The sequence below is a fragment of the Helianthus annuus genome, chromosome 3 (assembly GCF_002127325.2).
Source record: "Helianthus annuus cultivar XRQ/B chromosome 3, HanXRQr2.0-SUNRISE, whole genome shotgun sequence".
Lineage (NCBI taxonomy): Eukaryota > Viridiplantae > Streptophyta > Magnoliopsida > Asterales > Asteraceae > Helianthus > Helianthus annuus.
This window is the reverse complement of record NC_035435.2, coordinates 91,322,940-91,342,929: the sequence shown is the minus strand read 5'-3', so window position 1 is coordinate 91,342,929 and position 19,990 is coordinate 91,322,940. Positions and strand designations below refer to the sequence as shown.

Genomic DNA, 19,990 nt, shown 5'->3' with positions numbered 1-19,990 from the left:
TTTATTTATTTCGTATTTTAGTGCTCTCATCTTTCTATTTCTATTTTTATTAGTATTATTATTATATTAAAATGTTTTTTAATATAATTAACAACTTTTATTTATTAAAAGTAATAAGACGTAAAAAGAAAATAAAACGTTAGTTAAGTTGGTTGGCTTTAAAGATTCATTTAATTTTTTGTGTATCATTGTTTATACAAACCAAATTCGCATACCCACTTCAAGCCGCTGTGAACAAAAAAATCCATTTCAAAATTAAAATGACTTGCTTTAGTTTAAAACGTAAGAAAACAATTATTTTTTCAAATAATCAAAAAAGTTTCTTTTTAAATAAAATAACGTTTTAAAAACAAATACTAGTAACAAAAATAATTAAAGATAAAAAAATGAAAGAAAAATAAAGGGGTTTGAATTATATTAATGTAGAAGTTGAAGGAGGAGATGCAATCAGTAGAAAAGGGGTACATTTAGAAACACCCATTAAAAAACTATTAAAACTAGCATGATGAAAATGTGAATGCATGCTAATTTCACGGTGGTCCTTATCATTTTGCTTTTACTATTTTTTATGTGACAATTCCTCTATAAATACACACATGATAACAATAACATACACAAACCTTACACACCAGTTTAGTACTTTTTAGCAAAACTCTTTGAAGATGGCTTCAATGTCCGTGTTTCCTTGTTCCACTTTCTACTACAAAAATTATCATGACATAGGTACAAAATTTGTCATTCGTAAGCCAATTTACGCAACACAATCCACATCAAGCGCTGTCACTGCAGAGACTGTCCCTAGACGATCAGCAAACTATGCGTCATCATTATGGTCATTTGATCAGATTCAATCACTGTCTAGTGAATATGTAGTAAGATTGAAATTTTATTTCTAGTTATGTAAAGTTCTGATAATTTCTAGTAGTATATGTGATGAAAAGTTCTGCTAATATTCAACCATTTAATTAGGGACAAGATTACAAGGCAACGGCAGATACGTTAAAAGACGCGGTGAAGATGATGATACTTAAAGGTGGAAATCAATTGAACACCCTTCAGATGATTGATGATTTGCAGAGACTTGGAATATCGTATCATTTTGAAGATGAAATAAGAAATCTCCTGGAGATGATTTACAATTACTACAAAACTCCTGAAGACTGGAATGGAATGGATTTGAACCTTAAAGCCCTTGGATTTCGACTATTGAGACAACATGGTTATCAGGTTCCTCAAGGTACAACATTATAAGGAATTTGTATTCACAAAGAACTTAAAAATTAAACACCATCCGAAAAAAAACAAATAAAAATGGCCCACTAATTTAAGTTGTATGTATTGTTTTCTTTTCATTATGCCTGGCTGATATTAAAACACTAAAAGTATGTTTATGTGCCTTATATTTAGAGATATTTCATGACTTTAAGGACAAGATGCAAAATTTTAAGCCATACTCAGTCGATGATATGATGGGAATATTGAATTTGTATGAGGCTTCATACTATTCACTGGAGGATGAATCCATACTGGATCATGCTAGAGACTTCACAACAAAATATATGAAAGAAAATCAAGACAAAGCTGATAAGAGCATACCATCACTAGTAACTCATGCTTTGGAGCTTCCGCTACACTGGAGAGTGCCAAGGGTAGAGGCAAAGTGGTTTATCGAACAATATGAACAAAGAGCTGACAAGAATCCCACATTGATTGATCTCGCAAAATTGGATTTTGATATGGTTCAGGCTGTTCATATTGAAGATCTAAAGCATGGATCAAGGTATGATTTTTAGCTCACGTGTTCCCAAATTGTTTAGTTACAACTTGGTACACATGAACCATAATATAAAGCATCTTAAAACTAAATGGATTGATCAAAGATCATTTAATACTATTTTGATCATTTTGATTTAATATTTTAATTAATTGTTCAGATTATATAGGATAACAATATTACTATACATGATAAGTGGGTAAATTAATGTCGACTAAATCAATTATACAAGAAAAGTGAAGGGTGATAATTATTTTATGCTATAGAGCATTCTTTTATATACTATAAAAACGTATCTAAGGAGGTAGAGTTGTATTATTTTATTCATAAGAGTGAACTATTCATTCGTTGGCCGATTTTCACACAGTAATCATGATAGGTGGTGGATAAATACAAAATGGATAATTATACAAGAATAGTGAAGGATGATAATTATTATATGCTATAGAGCATTTTCTTGTATACTATAAAAACGTATATAAGGAGGTAGAGTTGTATTATTTTATTCATAAGAGTGAGCTATTCATTCGTTGGCCGATTTTCATACACTAATACACTAATCATGATAGGTGGTGGATAAATACAATAATTATACAAGAAAAGTGAAGGATGATAATTATTTTATGCTATAGAGCATTTTTTTATATACTATAAAAACGTGTCTAAGGAGGTAGAGTTGTATTATTTTATTCATTTGTGTGAGCTATTCATTCGTTGGTCGATTTTCATACACTAATCATGATTGGTAGTGGAGAAATACAAAATGGGATAATTATACAAGAAAAGTGAAGGATGATAATTATTATTTTATGCTATAGAGCACGTTTTTATATACTATAAAAACGTATCTAAGGACGTAGAGTCGTATTATTTTATTCACAAGAGTGAGCTATTCATTCGTTGGCCGATTTTCATACACTAATCATGATAGGTGGTTCAGAAATACAAAATGGGATAAATATACAAGAAAGTGAAGGATGATAATTATTTTATGCTATAGAGCATTCTTTTATATACTATAAACGTATCTAGGGAGGTAGCGTTGTATTATTTTCTTTACAAGAGTGAGCTATTCATTTGTTGGCCGATTTTCATATACTAATCATGATAGGTGGTGGAGAAATACAAAATGGGATAAGAAGCTCAGCTTTAGTAGAGACAGGTTGGTAGAGCATTTCTTGTGGTCGACCGGTTTTGGTCATCTACCTCATCATAGCCTTGGAAGACGAACAATGACAAAGGTTAATTCCATGATTACTGCTATTGATGATGTCTACGACGTGTATGGTACTTTGGATGAACTTGAACAATTTACTAACGTTATCGATAGGTAAATGATAATGTACTCTAACTTCACTTAGCATACATGTTATCAATTAGTACATTCACCTATTTTTTCGAAAACTGATCAAGATAAGAATCTAATTACTAGATGGGACATCAATGAGATCGATGAACTCCCAGATTATATGAAGATATGTTTCATGGGGTTCTACAACACGATTAATGAGATTGCATATAACACATTGACAGAGACAGGGTTCCATAGCCTTCCATACCTTAAGAAAGCTGTAACTAAATCATCTCAGCCTTTAAATATAAAGCTCTTATGTTTACATTGTTATCATTTCATACTGTAAAATTGCAGTGGGCAGGTTTATGCAAAGCATACCTAGTAGAAGCACGATGGTACAACAATGGACATACACCAACACTCCAAGAATACTTGGACAATGCGTATACATCAATATCGGGTCCAGTAATACTCATGCATGCTAACTTTGTGACATCTGTTCAATCAAGTAATGACATATTGCAAAGTATGCCAAAACTTGAGAAAATAATTTACTACTCGTCACTAATCTTCCGAATGGCTGATGACTTGGGGACATCATCGGTATGCCCTCTAATATATTTATTAATATCTTCTTTAATTGGTATATTTTGGGTATATAACATTATTCATATTTTGTTTACTATAATTCATTTAAATTTGAAAAAAGTTAACATATTCTTTTTTCTTTTAAGGATGAACTTGCAAGAGGCGATGTTTCAAAATCAATACAATGTTATATGCATGAGAGCGGTGCTACTGAAGAAGAAGCTAGAGAGTACATCAAAGAATTGATATTGGAGACATGGAAGAAACTAAACAAAGAACGAGCACATGCCAATTCTCAATTTTCACGTGAGTTTATCGAATATGCAACCAACATACCTAGGATGGCACTATTCATGTACAGTGATGGAGATGGGCATGGTCGTCCAGATTTAACTAAATCTCATGTATCATCACTGTTTTTTAATCCGGTCCAAGGAATATAATAGGGCTTTGTCTATTAGCACACCCTGGAATCTATCATCACACTTTGCTTTTTCAATATGTATCATATAGCTTTATACAATCCGTATAGCGTTAGCTCTAGACACCTGCAGACTGACATGGTCAGTCTTTGTCTGACAGCTGGTCTTATACGGATCGTATAGAGCTGTACTATCTGTATTGAGACTAGTTTTTTTTTTAATTTAAAGTTTGGTGTATCAGCTATGGTTGTTGGTGTTTATTGTTGGTTATTTTTTATTTTTATGTGTTAAGTTTTTTATCTTGACTAATGGTATGATATTGTATCGTATCGTATTATATCGTTTTGTGACGCATCGTATCGTATCCTATTTGTGTTTTGTATTATATTTAATCGTGATATATCGTAGTTTTATTTTGTATTATATTTTATGGTAACGTGTCGTATTGCTTCATGACGTATTGTATCGTGACGTGACTTATCATACTGTAACTGTAAGTGTGTAAATTCTCTCTTAATCATTGAGAGATTGAGATTTACAAATGTTACAAATAATCTGTACATGGAAATAATACAATACAATTGATTACAAATCAATCACAATAAAGGATGAGATATTCATGGAGAATAATCAGTGATTTAGTTGAGATATGATTGGTTCTATAAACATTATCTTTTAACCCCCTGCAAGCGAAACGGCGGTGATTGAACTCGAAGCATGTCACGAAAAAAATTAAAATTGCGGTCGTGGCAGGCTCTTTGTAAAAATATCAGCAAGTTGAAGCTTGGTAGGAACAAACTTAGTGTGAAGCTTCCCTGACATAACCAATTCCCGAACGAAGTGATAATCTAGGTCGATGTGTTATGCACGTTTATGGGAGACCAGATTTTGACTCAGAAATAAAGCACTTTTGTTGTCACATAACAAAGTAGGACGCGTGGACGGAAGAGCTTGTAATTCTTTTAATAGATGAGTAATCCAAACAATTTCAGCCGCAACATTAGCCATTGCACGATATTCAGATTCACAACTGGATCACAAGACAGTTGGTGGCTTCTTCGCACTCCAAGAAACTAAATTACCCCCCAAAAAAATTGAGTAACCATACGTTGATCTTCTTGTTTCAATACACCGAGCTCAGTCAGCATCCGAGTACTCGAGAATAGTGGATGAAGTGGGATGAGTGAAGACAAGACCATGAGAGATGGTGCCCTTAACATACCTGAGAATGCGTTTAATTAGCTGAAAATGCTTGTCAGTTTGTGCATGGAGATGTTGGCAAGCTTGGTTAACCGAATAGGATAAGTCAAGGCGGGTGATGGTTAAGTACTGAAGAGCCCGGCAAGAGACCGATAGGTAGTAGGATTCGAGTATGGTGTACCATCGGTGGTGAAGGTGTTGGAGGTAGAAAGAGGAGTGGAAATCGGTTTAGCATTGGTTAGACGAGCATGTTCGAGAATATCTTTTGCATATTTGGTTTGTCTAAGAAATAGATCCTCATTATTTTGAATAACTTCGAGACCAAGGAAATAATTAAAGGAGCCTAGATCCTTGATAGCAAATTGTTTGTTCAACTGATCAGTGAAGTCACGAAGCAAGGTAGGATTATTACCCGTGAGAATAAGGTCATCCACATAGACAAGTAAGTACATAATGGATTTGTCATGATGAAAGACGAACAAAGATTGATCGACACGGCTGCAACGAAAACCGTAGGAAATGAGGAAAGTGCTGAACCGCTGAAACCAAGCCCGAGGGGATTGTGTAAGTCCATAAAGGGCCTTGTTAAGTTTGCAAACATGATCGGGATATCGTTGATCTACGAAACCCGGTGGTTGCTCCATAAACATGGTTTCAGTTAGAAGCCCATTAAGAAAAGCGTGTTCACATCCAGTTGATGAAGGTACCACTTATTGATGACGACTAAGGATAGAACAACCCGAATTGTGGATGCTTTGACCATGGGACTGAACATGTGGTGAAAATCAAGGCCCAGAATTTGTGTGAAACCTTGCACCACAAGACGAGCCTTGTGACGGTACAAAATCCCATCCGAGTGAAATTTGGTGCGAAAGACCCATTTAGAACCAACCACATTGGTGGATGAAGGGCGAGGAACAAGGGTCCAAGTTTTGTTGTGGTTTAGAGCAATAAGTTCATCATGCATTGCCTTCATCCAATGAGGGTGTTTAGAGGCACTCCGAAAACCTTTCGGGTCAGTGTGGGAAAGGAGAGCAGCATGAAGACATGAACTCATGGCTTGAGCAAGGTAAGACATGTGTTTGGGGTTTTATTTGTAGGTACCAACCTTGGAGCGAGTGACCATTGGGTGGGTTGGGGTATTTTGGGGCTGGGGTGGATCGGGAGGCGGTTGGGAGGTGGCTACAGTGGATGGTGATGTGGCTTCAGTAGGCGGAGGGGAAGGTGGCTTTGGTGGGGCTACAGTAGGCCGAGGTAAAGGTGGCGGTGGCGGTGGTGGGTCAGCAGTGTCGGGTGAGGGAGCCGCAACCAGTAGAGGTGTGTTAATGGGAGCAACGAGTGGCGGTGAAGTAGGAGTGTCCTTGCATAGAGAGCAAGGAGGAGAAGAGTGGTTGGAAGATTGGTTAGGTGGGACAGGAGATGGTATTGTAGGTGATGATTCTGAGTGTGAAAAGGAAGTTGGTTCATCAAAGGTAGACAAAAAAAGGTTGGCAACATCAGTATGGGATGAGGTATTATTAAAGGGAAAATATGCCTCATCAAATCTAGCATGGCGTGTGACATACATACGTGATGAAGTTGGATCAAAACACTTGTAACCCTTGTATTGAGGAGCGTATCCTAAAAAAATACATGGAATACTTTGTGAGGCAAGTTTGTGTGGGGCATAATCACGCAAGTATAGGTAAACACAACATCCAAATACACGAAAGTTGGAGTAGGTTGGTGGAGTTTTGAAAAGAATCTCGAATGGAGATTTGTTTTGCAAGACTTTGGTAGGCAATCGGTTTATAATATACGTTGTGGTACTAAATGCATCCACCCAAGGTGTGATGGGAACACGCGCATGAAAAAGCATGGCTAGGCCTGTCTCAGCGATGTGACAATGTTTTCTTTCGGCTTGACCATTTTGAGGTGCGGTATAGGGGCATGAGAACCGATGAAATGTGCCATTTTCATCAAAAAAAATTTCGCACAAATTGGTTTACAAATTCCGTACCTCCGTCACTTTGAAACACTTTAACTTTTCTTGAAATTGAGTTCGAACAAGTCGCAAAAAAGTTTACAAAGTGGTGTAAAAATTAGTTTTAGTTTTGAGCGGATATAACCAAGAAAATCTAGAGCAATCATCAACAAACACAACATAATATTTATAACCATCTTTGCTAAGAACGGGGGCGAGTCCCTATAAGTCACAATGGACAAGGTCGAGGGGATGAGAAGCAATGTTTCTCATATAAATCAAACGGTAATTTATGGGCCTTAGCAAGTTGATATGGTGAGCAAATACTAGGTTTAGGCAAAATAGAAGTAAATGATAAACATCTAAGTTTTTGTAAAACAGAAATAGTATCAAATGCCACATGGCTTAAACGATTATGCCAAAGCTCAAATGAGGCTTTATTGGAAGAAAGAGACGCAACAAAAGAGAAAGACTTGTCCTGGATGACATATAGACCATTCTCACAAGGACCTTCAGCGAGCGGTTTGCTTGTCTTCCGACCTGCATGACCAAAAAAGAGTTTGAGAAAAGTACATCAACGGAAAGTCATTTGTCAACTTGCTAACCGAAAGGAGGTTTCTAGTAATATTGGGTACAACAAGAACATCCTTTAGCGGAATATGATTGTTCAAGGTCACGCAACCTGTGTGAGTAATGGGAGATGCTAAACCATTTCCAAGAACAACAGAATTAGTTCCATGATAAGGCGAAAAAAATGGAGTTTACCGGTGTCGTCCGTCATGTGTTGCTCGGCACCACTATCGGTTGTCCAATCAGGAACATCATCAGTAACATTAAATTTGGAATGAAAAGCATGAGCAATACCTTCATCAGTAGATGCCGATTTCATAAAGGATGAAAGTTTGGGGCACTTGTCCGCATAATGGTCGTTGGTTCTACACAACTGGCAATGTGGTGGACGACGGGTTCCCTTGGAGGAGGCGGACTGAGACAGACCTCGTGAAGAAGAGCCGGAGCCAGACCCGGATCAGATATGGTTAGAGTGAGGTGTACGAGTGGTGTGAGCATGTAAGGCAACGGGTGCAGGAGTGGGTGGGTGAATAGAGTGAAGAAACTATTCTTGGCTCTCGGCTTTGGTAAGTAAATCTCGAAAAGGTAAAGGGTCACGAGCAGTTCGTATGGCAGTGGACCAGCTTTCAAAAGTCGGACCAAGACCACACAATAACTAGTGGGTTTTATCCTGTCGCTAACCGGATGGCCAATGGCCGATGACTGATCACAAATCTCCTTCAATTTGCGAACGAAATCAGCGACAATGGCAGAGCCTCTGGTCAATCTATGCAAGTTATCACGTAGGAGGTGCATACGTTCAAGGGACGTGCTGCTATAAGCCGCCTCAAGAGCAGTCCAAATCTGCCTAGCGGTTGATAGGTCGAGTATTTCATGACAGCTTCCTCGGTGAGGGAGGAATTGAGGATGAGGACCGCTTGTTGATCGTGAAGAAACTAAGAGGAATACTCGGGATTGGGCTGGTCTTTGTTGTCGACGAGAGTGGTTTTGGGAGGCGGAGAGGAGGAACCATCGACATGAGCGAGTAGTCCTTTGTTTGCAAGAAGAGGGAGGATTTGGTAACGCCAAGAAAGATAATTGGAGGATGAAAGCTTAAGAGTGATCATGTGTAGGATAGTAGCCATTAGGAATTTGGATTCAACGGTGGAAGAGGAGGATGCAGATGGAGCAGAGGGCGCCATAGGTCAGGAAAGAGAGGTATTTGGCTGCTACCATGTTGTTTGGATTGAACCCTATCAGAGAAGCAGATAATTAAAGCCAAAACTAGATCAGAGCAGTGAATCCAGAATAAGCAGATGATTACATACAAGTCTCTCCCCTTGAAAGTGATTTCAACATCTGATGACCTCCAATCTGCTGATCTTGCTAACTGCTGACCTACAACTACTGCTCAAGTAAAGACCTGATGAAAGACTAAAGCCCTGCTGATTCAATCTACTGCTTTGAGTCAAGCACTGCTGATCCGGACAAGTGCTGCTGGGTTCACAGCAGTAGAAGGTTGCAGCAGCTGATCAATAGTCTGTTTTGTAATGTAATGTAATAGCAGTAGTTAACATAGCAGTGTTTGTATCGATCAGAGGTTTGAGTTTGTTAGGAGGTTAGATGTCACTTTCATGGTAACTTCAGCTAACATGCTCAGTTGTTTGCAAGTGCCTATAAATAGCTCAGTACTTTGTACTGTTCTATTAGCTATTTTGCATCATCGTCTTCTTTGCACGAACAAACAACTGAGCTCTGGCTGAGGGGGAGTTTGCATTCATTCATCAGTCATTGTAATCGTTATTGAAATAAATTCAATCTTCCGATTCATTGTGAAAAGATGTTTGATCAAAGTATTACTCTCGTTTGATTGTATGCAAAGTTTGTTTTCATTATAATTCCGCTGCACACTCATCCACTTTCATTTTAATTACAAACACAAAATACAATCAGAATCAAACTCAGATCCAACAATTGGTATCAGAGCCTGGACAGTCAAATTTGATTTAACAATCGTTTTGACGTAAATAGTTCAGCTCATAACAGTTGATACTGATCGTTTGTTCGTTTGTTGAAAAACAGAGCAAGGATTAATCACCATTAAAGTTGATTTCTCAGTGTCTGTAAAAAACAAGAATGACGTCACAATCTCAGGATAATAAAAACAACATCGGCTCGCTTTTTAAACCACCTATGCTAAAAAGAAATGAGTACAACATCTGGCAGAGGAGGATGGGTCACATCCTCGCTCAACAAAGCACAGGTTGTTGGAGGTCTGTTGTATTTGGTCCCCATGTTCCCACAGTGCCAAGCGCTGAAGATGCTAAAAAATACGTTCCAAAACCAGTTGAAAATTATACCGAAACCGACTATCAAAAATTCGAACTAGATGATAAAGAATTTAGCATCATAGCATCAGCGCTGCCCAATGAAATATATGCTGGACTGTTACACTGTAACAGCGCCAAAGAGTTATGGGACGCGCTTAAGGAACCGTTTGGGGGAACCGAAGAAGTCATAGAAAACAATAGGGAAATCCTGAACCAACAGTATGAAACATTTTGTCATGTTAAAGGTGAATCACTGACGCAACAATTTGAGCGTTTAAGTTGTCTCATCAGTGAACTGAGGCTTGTTAATACCACTTTTCCAAACTCAACTCAAAATAGCAGGTTCCTCAGGTCACTGCCAGAAAAATGGGACACCATAGCTTTTGTCACCCGAAATTCACCTGAGTTCAAGGGTTTGACCTTGACCCAACTCCATGGTCGACTCCTGACCTTCGAAAGGGAGTTGAACCAGAAAAGGAAGTTACAAGAGTTAGGAAAAGCCGTTCATGATTATTCATTCGGTAACACTGCTCTTCTGGGTCAAGAAGAATCTGGGAGTAGTGGTAAGGATCAGGGTTATGATCACTTCATTGACATAACTGCTGGTGCAAATTTTAACAACCCTGATCCTCACTCTACAAGTTATGCATTCACCGCAAACGAAAACCAGATGTCAGACAATCTAAGCTTTGAACTAAATGATCTACAACATTTTGATCCCACTGACTTAGAGGAAATGGACATCCTGCACCAACTGGCCTTGCTAAGTTTTAGAACTAGCAAATTTTATAAAAGAACAGGGCGAAAATTCCCAGGTTTGCATGGGAATCTAAGGGTTGGGTTGGATAAATCGAAAATCAAGTGCTACAAGTGTAATAGGTTGAGACACTTCGCTAGGGAGTGTAGGAGTCAAACTGCTGGTCCCATAATCACTCATCCTAGTTCAAATCCTAGACCTCAAAATCAAGGCACTGTGCACTATGCCCAATATACCCCAGCAGCTCAAGTGAACACTACTCATTATGCTGCTTCCCCTATGCCAGTGCACTATGTCCAAACCACTGTTCCACAGATCCAGTATGTTCAAACCCCTGTCCCCCAGGCACAAGTGCAGCCTGCACCTCAAACCACTGCTCCAGCAGCAGTACAACCAGATCAACAAAGTTTTTTCACTCAAGGGTTTTTTGACTGGAGCAGTATGCCTGAAGACCTTAGTGATGAAAATTTTGCACTCTATGCTTCCAATGATTCTTCTCATAATGAATTTTGTTTGATGGCATTAGAGTCAATACAGGAGGGGGTTGAAACTGAAGGGGAACAGCTGAGTATTGAAACAGTGGATGAGGTGACTGAAGCAGTGGTTACTCCTGTGGCTGGTGAACTATTGTTGGGAGAAAGTTCAGGTACCCTGATTGAACCACTGACAGACCCATGTTCCGAAGAGAACAAGGAAGAAAAGAAAGAAGAAAAAGCAGGTGAAAAAGAAAAAAGAGCTGAAGATGAAGAAAATCCTCAATGTGATTGTGCAATGATGGCTGCTGCCAAGATATCACCTCAAGTTCTTGAAAAACTGTGTTATGAAAATTGCATTATTGCTTTTGCGAACATCAAAGAGGTAAACGAAAATCTTCGGGATAAAATCTTAACTGATGAAGTCAAATTTGAAAGATCTCTAAAAGAACTTAAAAACAAATTGGCTAAAAAAGAGAAAGAGATTAGCAGCATGAAAGAAGAGCAGAGCATAACCAAAACCCAAGTCCAAACTATGGTAGAAAAATACCAAGTTTGCAAAAAGGAGTTAGAGTCCACCCAGATCACATGTGAGAGATGGGTGGAATCATGCAAAGGGTATGAGGTTATGCTTGAAAAATAGATAAAAAGCAATGTGAAATTTGGGGTTGGTTATAGAAAACATGATGATGAAAACACTGCTTTTGGAAAATCTGTTCCAACCACTGATGTAATCACTGAGTTTATCCCCACAAACAAGAATGGCCAAGAAGTGAAAATCACTGACAAACTTGGTAACAAAATCACACTTGACAGACCAATGGGCTCCTCTGCTTTTGAGGAGCTTGAAGATGATCAGTTTAAACCAAAATGGTCTGATGAGTGTGATATTCTTGAAAATTTCAAGCCAATGGACTTTACATCAACTGATGGTGTTAAAGCTCCAAAAGCTAAAGTCATACCTCTCAAGGACATCCCAGCAGTGGTTAAAACCTCTGCTACAAAGGAGTCTGAAAAGAGAAAGAAGAAAGAAAAAAATTGATAACTTGTTTTGTGAATTCTGTGAGAAAAGTGTAAGTCCCCTAACGCGTGCAGATCGTAACAGAATCGTAGATCCAACCTAGAGTGCGGAATCCTCTAGATCAGATTTCACAGAAAAACGAGTAGAACAAGAATCAAGAACCCGATACACTTTCAATCCGGTCTTCTATTGATTATCCAACGCGATGTTTACAGTCAATTCAAGACCCAAGAAATCTCTTAGCCACTCTCTGTAGATTTCTCTAACTTTCTCTCAATATCTCTAAATGGCTAACCTAAACCCTAATGCCAAGCCTTGTATTTATAGGACAAGCTTTGCACATGGGCTTCGGTCTGGGCCAGGCCATTCTCCAAGCCCATTACTCTAAATAACTCTCTTACCAATATGCTAAGCTCAATACAAAATATCCAAAGACTAAATAAACAAACTATTAAGCTATTGACACAAAACATGCACCAACAAACTCCCCCTTGACAATAGCTTCATAGTGTAACTTTTTCTTCAAACATCTTGTGTTCTTTTGGTCTTTGGATAGCGTCAGCTACACAATTTCTGACATCAACAAACTCCCCCTTAGCTGATGCTTCCAATCTCCAAAACTTTCATTCATTGTAGATCAGCGAACTAGCAATCTTTGGTTAAGCAAGTATCTTCAAATCTTCCATATCTCTCTCTTTCTTCAATGTAGTAGAAGGATCCTACCATGCATCTTCACACATCTTCACTTCACTCTCAATCTGCACTTTACTTGTATTTTGCACTTCATTTTGATAACTGCATCAATCTGTTTAGCAACACAAGAAAGTATCTCGAAAAACCATTAGCCTTTTTCACATTTAAAGATAAACCAATATTTTATCTTAGATTGCAAAAACAACTACCTGTCAGTTTAAAATGGGAGATCTTTAAAAAGAAATCTTTTTGGTATTTTTGATATTTTTCTAACACACACTAAACTAACTAACTAAACTAAAAGATATTTACAATACTTCTTTTTGTGAGAATCATGTGCAAGAAGATTATATCAACAAAATCAAACTGTTTCACACATTTAGATAAATCTTTAGGTAATTTTCGTGAAAAGCAGTCCAAGACGATTACCAGTATATTTGTCCACTTAAACAAAATGCATGAACATTTCAAGTACCATTACCGTATGATACGTTAAGGTAATTTTAGAATACCGAAATACGAGCGTGTCCCACTTCAGGATATACCCCCGCGATCAAGGTATGCACAAAGATTCATCGTAGTAGGTGAGTATACTGAATTCATCCGTTTTATTTTTCAACGATAGATAATTGGTGAACAGGTCAGTACTTCCGTACAGCAGAGAGACCAAAATATCTTATCGAGGGCTAAGACAGATACCATTTTTGGTACGAATTGTGCATTTTGCACTTATTGAATGACTCTCTTTGAGAGCTTTTTCATTTTCAGGGTTTTGGCATTTTTAGCTCTTTTAAGATATCCTGGGTGTGTCTAGGTCAGCATGTATCTGGATGCAGCAGAAGGACACCCATGATATCCCCAGATGAAATAACAGAATAAAGACCCAAAACTTCAGATTTTGGCAATCTATCAACGCAAGAATTAAGGTCATTAAACCATACACCACTGATGTGTTCCCCACTCATACTCAGTGCATTTAGGTTTATATCACTTTGGTAAGTTGATTATTTCATGCTTTTTGCCTACTGGTACATCATATGATGAAGCTGCTATCACACTTAAGCAATTTAATACATTTTGAGTGTGACAGTCTAACTTGCTGATGTACTATCATTTCTTCTTTTTCACACCATGAACCCATTTTTTATTTTCTATTAATTTTTTTTTCACTTTTTAAAATTTTACAACTTACTCCCCTTAAACTCATGCACTATCTAAACTCTTTTTGGCTTAGAGGAATTTCTCCCCCTAAATTTTTGTTTTTATGGAGTATGTTTTAAAAACACAAAATTTAAACACAAACAGACTCCCCACTTTAAATCCGAGTAAAGTTTTTCCACGTTTAACAAATCAAAACTATCACAAAAGTAAATAGTTCGTTACCCATGTTAACCGACTATTCACCTCAGATGCTGTACAGGAATAACCACTGTCGAGCACATCAACAGTCCTTCTTAGTCATCGTGCATTCACTCAACAACTCAGTTAGTTTTGAGAACCCAAGCCCTGATGGTCTTGGGTTTGCCGTATTCATCCAATACAGGAACATCCATCCAATATCCATCACACTTCAGTGGATCCTTGGGTAACCTTTTATCTTGATACCTTCTTCTCCCATTATAATACAATGAATTTTGGAAAAATCTTGGATGTTGTTGAACATTTGAGTTACTAAAACCCCTATGTCCGTTTCTTCCTTGAAAATTTCGATTTCCAGAATTCTGGTATCGACTTTGATATCCAAAACTTTTATTTTGACTTTGAAAACGATTTGATTTACCATTATAATGACTAAATTGTGGAGAAATACTTCTGGGTCTATCAAATCTTTTCGAAGTTGAAGGTTTTGATTGAGATTCAGGTTTCTTAGTTTGACAACTTGTTTTTACACTCTTGTTTAACTCAACCTGATTTTCATCCTTAACCTCATCAACCTTTTGTTTACCTTTCTTCAAAGGACAACAGCTCGCCACATGTCCTTTGTTGTGACATTTAAAACAGGATCTTTGCTTACGACTTTTCCTTTTATTTGATCCCTTTTTAAATGTTTTGATCTTTTCGTCTTCAGTATCCTCATCCACTTTATGAGGTGTACTGTTAGACCCAACAGATTCTTTCAAAGAAACTGGACTATTTGGCAAGTCCACAGCTATCAGATCCACTACTACTTGTGCAGTGGCAACAAAATCAGCTAGCTCATCTTCAGTTGGTAAAAATGAGTATTCTTGATTTCCAGAAGATGAAGCTTTAGTATACCCCACCCCTGTTTTATCATTACTCTTTTTTAAACCCTTTTGAATTTGAGTTCTGACTAACGAAGAATTCCCAAAGTTGTGTAACTTCCCCTGAAGTTCTACAATTTTGGCTTGTGCATCAGCCAATTCTGTGCACTTTTCTGAAAGCTCGTTAGTCTTTTCTTTCACAGTTTCACGAGCTAAATCAATGACCTGTAGTAGTTCATTGACTTTGCTTGTTAAACTGCTAATTTCTTGTTCAGTTCATTTGAGTTTATTTAAACAATCTGACTCTCGTTTAATCAAAAGAACATTTGACTCTTTTAATGTTTGCGATTCAGCTAACTGAATTTTGTTTTGCTCCGATAGTCTGTCAACTTTACCCTGTAGTTTAGTGCAATTATGACATGAATAACTTACAGGTTCTGATGATACCTTTACCTCTGCTGTAAGTCCATTCACATCAGTCAAGCTCTTTGAAACTTCTGCACCATCTTTTTCAGCATTCTCCTCATCTGCTTCCTTCTTCTCTTCTTTCTCAGCAGCCTCTTCTCCTATCTTCACAGCTGCAAACTCAGCAACCAATGCTTGATCACAAGTATTCACTTTTGACGAGATCTGATAACGTTTTTCCAAAGCTTCCCACAGATCTCTAGAATTCCCATAGTTCTTGAAGGTATGCTTAATGCCTTCAGGTAAGGATTTCTTGATCACTGCTAAAGCTCTCTTCTCAGCATCAAACATCTGTCTTTCAGATTCATCCATCTTCTCATAAGAAATCACTTTAACTCTTCCTTCAACACGTCGTGTAGGAGCAACATATCCATAAATCATACAGCACCACATTCTGACATCCTCACTCTTCATAAACAACTCAAACTTCTCTTTCCAGTCAGCATATTCTTTCACATTTACAAGCTTTGGCCAGTTCTTAGCAACCTCACTAGCATTATCCTTCTTAGCCATCACGCAGCGTAAAAGTTTAAATGGATTTTGGTAACATGTGTCAAAATCCAAATCTAACTTCTCTACTGGTCCTTTTCAAGCTTTCACCGTAAGCGAACTGATAAAAACCGTACAAATATTTTCCGAAAACTGTTTTTACCAAATTATACCGTTAGATTCGTCTCGAAATTACGATTCCAATGATATATAATGTCAAATACCTATTTCCAGATTTTCCAGAGTCAAATTATACCGTAATATTTTTTTTTTTTTTTTTTGTCCTAAAAATCCAAGGATCCCAACGGTGCAACCGGTTTGTCCAGATGAGTTACGGATAGTTCTCTAAACACGAAACAGTGAAAGTTTTCTTACGCAAGCCAAGAAAAATACCACCCTTTCCGAAATCGTCAGAAATGGTCTGTAATGGTCCGAAATGGTCTGTAATCAACACCTTCTGGTCCGAAATGGAAGACTCTGATTCGAAATGAGGCTTAATGATCCGAAATGGTTGATCTAGATCCAAAATTGATCTGAAATGATTGGATTCTGTTCGAAATGCAACTGATCTGGTTCGAAATTTAACAGTTTTATCCGTAATTGATCCGTAATGCACTCCCTCAATCCAAAATGCAACTGTTTGATCAGAAATGGATCCGAAATGGATGCTGTTTTATCCGAAATCCAAACTGTTTGTCCGAAATGACTGATTTTCAGTCCGAAATCCAAGTCTTCTGATCAGTAATGATCCGTAATGCTTGATTTTTATCCGAAATCCAAGCTTTTTGACCAGTAATGGTCCGAAATGCTTGAATTTTATCCGAAATCAGCAGCAGATCTCCGAAACAGCCTCCAAAAACTCCAAAAACGCCGATTTTTCTGCAAAAACGATTCTGAACCAAGCCAATCAAGAGCCGAAAGCTCTGATACCAATTGTAAGTCCCCTAACGCGTGCGGATCGTAACAGAATCGTAGATCCAACCTAGAGTGCGGAATCCTCTAGATCAGATTTCACAGAAAAACGAGTAGAACAAGAATCAAGAACCCGATACACTTTCAATCCGGTCTTCTATTGATTATCCAACGCGATGTGTACAATCAATTCAAGACCCAAGAAATCTCTCAGCCACTCTCTGTAGATTTCTCTAACTTTCTCTCAATATCTCTAAATGGCTAACCTAAACCCTAATACCAAGCCTTGTATTTATAGGACAAGCTTTGCACATGGGCTTTGGTCTGGGCCAGGCCATTCTCCAAGCCCATTACTCTAAATAACTCTCTAACCAATATGTTAAGCTCAATACAAAATATCCAAAGACTAAATAAACAAACTATTAAGCTATTGACACAAAACATGCACCAACAAAAAGGAATCATCTAACAAAAGACTACTTCCACTTAAAAGCTTATGATTTAAACAGAACAAGTATCATTGTTTCAGCTGAAAGTTGCATTGTTTGTGGTAAAACAAACCACAAAACTCAAGCATGTGTGTATCTCAAAAAATTTGATGTGAAAAAGAATGAGTACATTGCTAAAACATCCTTGAGTTCATCATCATCATCATCTGTCAAATTCACCAAGAAACAACCACTGTTTGTGCCAGTTCAAATAGCTGTCACAAAATAGCTGAACCAAACATCTGTCAAAAGAGATGTTCAGGTTACTGATGCACCCCCTACCAATCAGTTCAGAAAAGGCAAAGAAAAACAGTCCTACCAAAGGATTCCACACGTTTATGACGCCTACAAAAGGCCCTCTAAACCTAGAGTGAATAGGCATCCTTTTGGTTATCAGCAGGTGATTAGCGCTGTTCACGAGCCGAACCGAACCGATCAGACCTTTGCTCGTGCTCGGTTTGTTTACAAACCGATCTGAACCGAACCGAGCGTTTTTTCAACCGAGCCAAAGTCGAGCGAGTGTCTTTCGATCCGAGCATTTTTTCGAACGAACATCGAGCGAGTATCAAGTGTCGTAGAATAAACAAGGAAAGTGATGATGGAAGTGCTAGTTATTAGAATAAAGTACAGTTTTCGTCCCTGATGTTTCGTCCAATAGAGCACGAGTAAAAGTTTAACAAATAACAAGGAATACAAAAACACTCAACTAGTTCAATCGAGATTAACTTAGCGGGAAGATAAATCGTTGACCGATTGAAACATACCCTTGTTCTATCGGAAGTTTGAAATTGAATGAATCGATTGAAGCCAAACCCTGACGAGTTGGCGTCTTTGCGAGTGGCGATAGAAAAACCGAATAACGATGGCCAATGGGGGGGTTTGATTAGGGTCTTGCACTTCTGATCAAAAGACGGGTTGAGACTTGAGTATTGATCGGTGCTTCACATTTTAGTATTTGAAATTTTGACTCAATTACTCAAATGGACATTTTGGATAATGGACTATTGATATTGGATTTCAATTCTAGTTACCTAAATGAGCTCAATTTGAATCTTGGACCAAACATTTTTAATGTTGGTCTCTAGTCATTTCATTAAAAATGATACACACACAAACACAAATATATATGTGTGTGTATATATATATATTAAAAGATAAATCAAGCCAACCGAGCCGAACCGAAGTGAGCGGACCTTTGCTCGTGCTCGGTTCGTTTACAAACCGAACCGATCCGAACCGAGCATTTTTTTAATCAAGCTGAATCGAACGAGCAAATTCCGAGCATTTTCCGAGCGAGCATCGAACGAGCGTCGAACGCCGAGCAATTTGAACAGCCCTACAGGTGATTGGTCAAGACCCCCAAAAGTGATTAGCAAGAAACAGTAGTAAAACTGTCCAAACCCCTGACCTAACCATTGTCCATCACTCTGCATCCATACCAGACACTGTTGAAACCCCATCCAAAGCCTTGTTGGATTTGGAGCCCTTAATGAACTAATCCTTTTACTTCATGTGCAGGGAGCTTCTGCATGCTTTGATAGTCTTTGGTATGTAGATAGTGGAGGCTCCAGGCACATGACAGGATGTAAAGCCCTCCTCAAAGACTTTAAAATCCATGGAGGGGGTGATATATCCTTTGGGAATAATAGTAAAGGGAAAGTTCTGGGGTCTGGTACAGTGCAATCTGGAAATGTAAAATTTGAAAATGTCAATCTAATAGACAATCTAAAATTCAACATTCTGAGTGTATCACAAATGAGTGACAAAGGGTTTGGGTCATTCTTCACAAAAGATTGTTGTAGGATTGTTGGACCAGAAATGGTCAAAAATATTGAAGCAATAATCAAAACTGGTCAAACTAAACTTGTTGCTCAAAGAAGTGGCAATGTTTATGTGGTTGACATGTCAAAAGAGTGTCCCAGAGCTGATGCCTGTCTGTTCTCAGCTGCCTCTAGCAAAGAGACAGAACTTTGGCACAGAAGGCTGGGGTACACAAATCTTAAGAGAATCACTGAAATTTCAAAAAATGGTTTAGTGAGAGGCCTACCACAAAAATTGTTTTCATGTCCTGAACATTCCATTTCCTGTTTAAAAGGAAAACAGCATAAAAGTTCTTACAAGTACATTGAAGAGTCCAAAACAGCCCAGTGTTTGCAAATGCTATACATGGATTTTTTGGCCCAGTTCAAGTCATGAGCCTCAAGAAGAAAAGATATTGTTTGGTTATTGTTGATGACTTTTCTAGGTTTACATGGACTTTCTTTTTACACTCAAAAGATGAGACTGCAGGCATTTTGCAAGACTTTGTGACACAGGTTGAAAAGCAATTTGACCTTCCAGTGAAAAGCTT

The 19,990-nt window shown here is 37.9% G+C and overlaps 2 protein-coding genes across 2 annotated transcripts; both read left to right on the top strand.

The window, feature by feature from the left end:
- Positions 1-614: 614 nt before the first annotated feature.
- On the top strand, positions 615-4,338 carry LOC110929414 (R-linalool synthase QH1, chloroplastic). The gene is made up of 7 exons (XM_022172565.2): positions 615-872; positions 970-1,237; positions 1,408-1,780; positions 2,886-3,104; positions 3,207-3,345; positions 3,423-3,671; positions 3,803-4,338. The coding sequence occupies exons 1-7, from the start codon at positions 663-665 to the stop codon at positions 4,097-4,099; spliced, it is 1,755 nt and encodes a 584-aa protein (XP_022028257.1). The 5' UTR covers positions 615-662; the 3' UTR covers positions 4,100-4,338.
- Positions 4,339-6,257: 1,919 nt separating this feature from the next.
- On the top strand, positions 6,258-6,876 carry LOC110931849 (PE-PGRS family protein PE_PGRS5-like). Its single transcript, XM_022175222.1, has 2 exons — positions 6,258-6,293; positions 6,379-6,876. Exons 1-2 carry the CDS (start codon positions 6,258-6,260, stop codon positions 6,874-6,876), a joined length of 534 nt encoding a protein of 177 aa, XP_022030914.1.
- Positions 6,877-19,990: the final 13,114 nt, after the last annotated feature.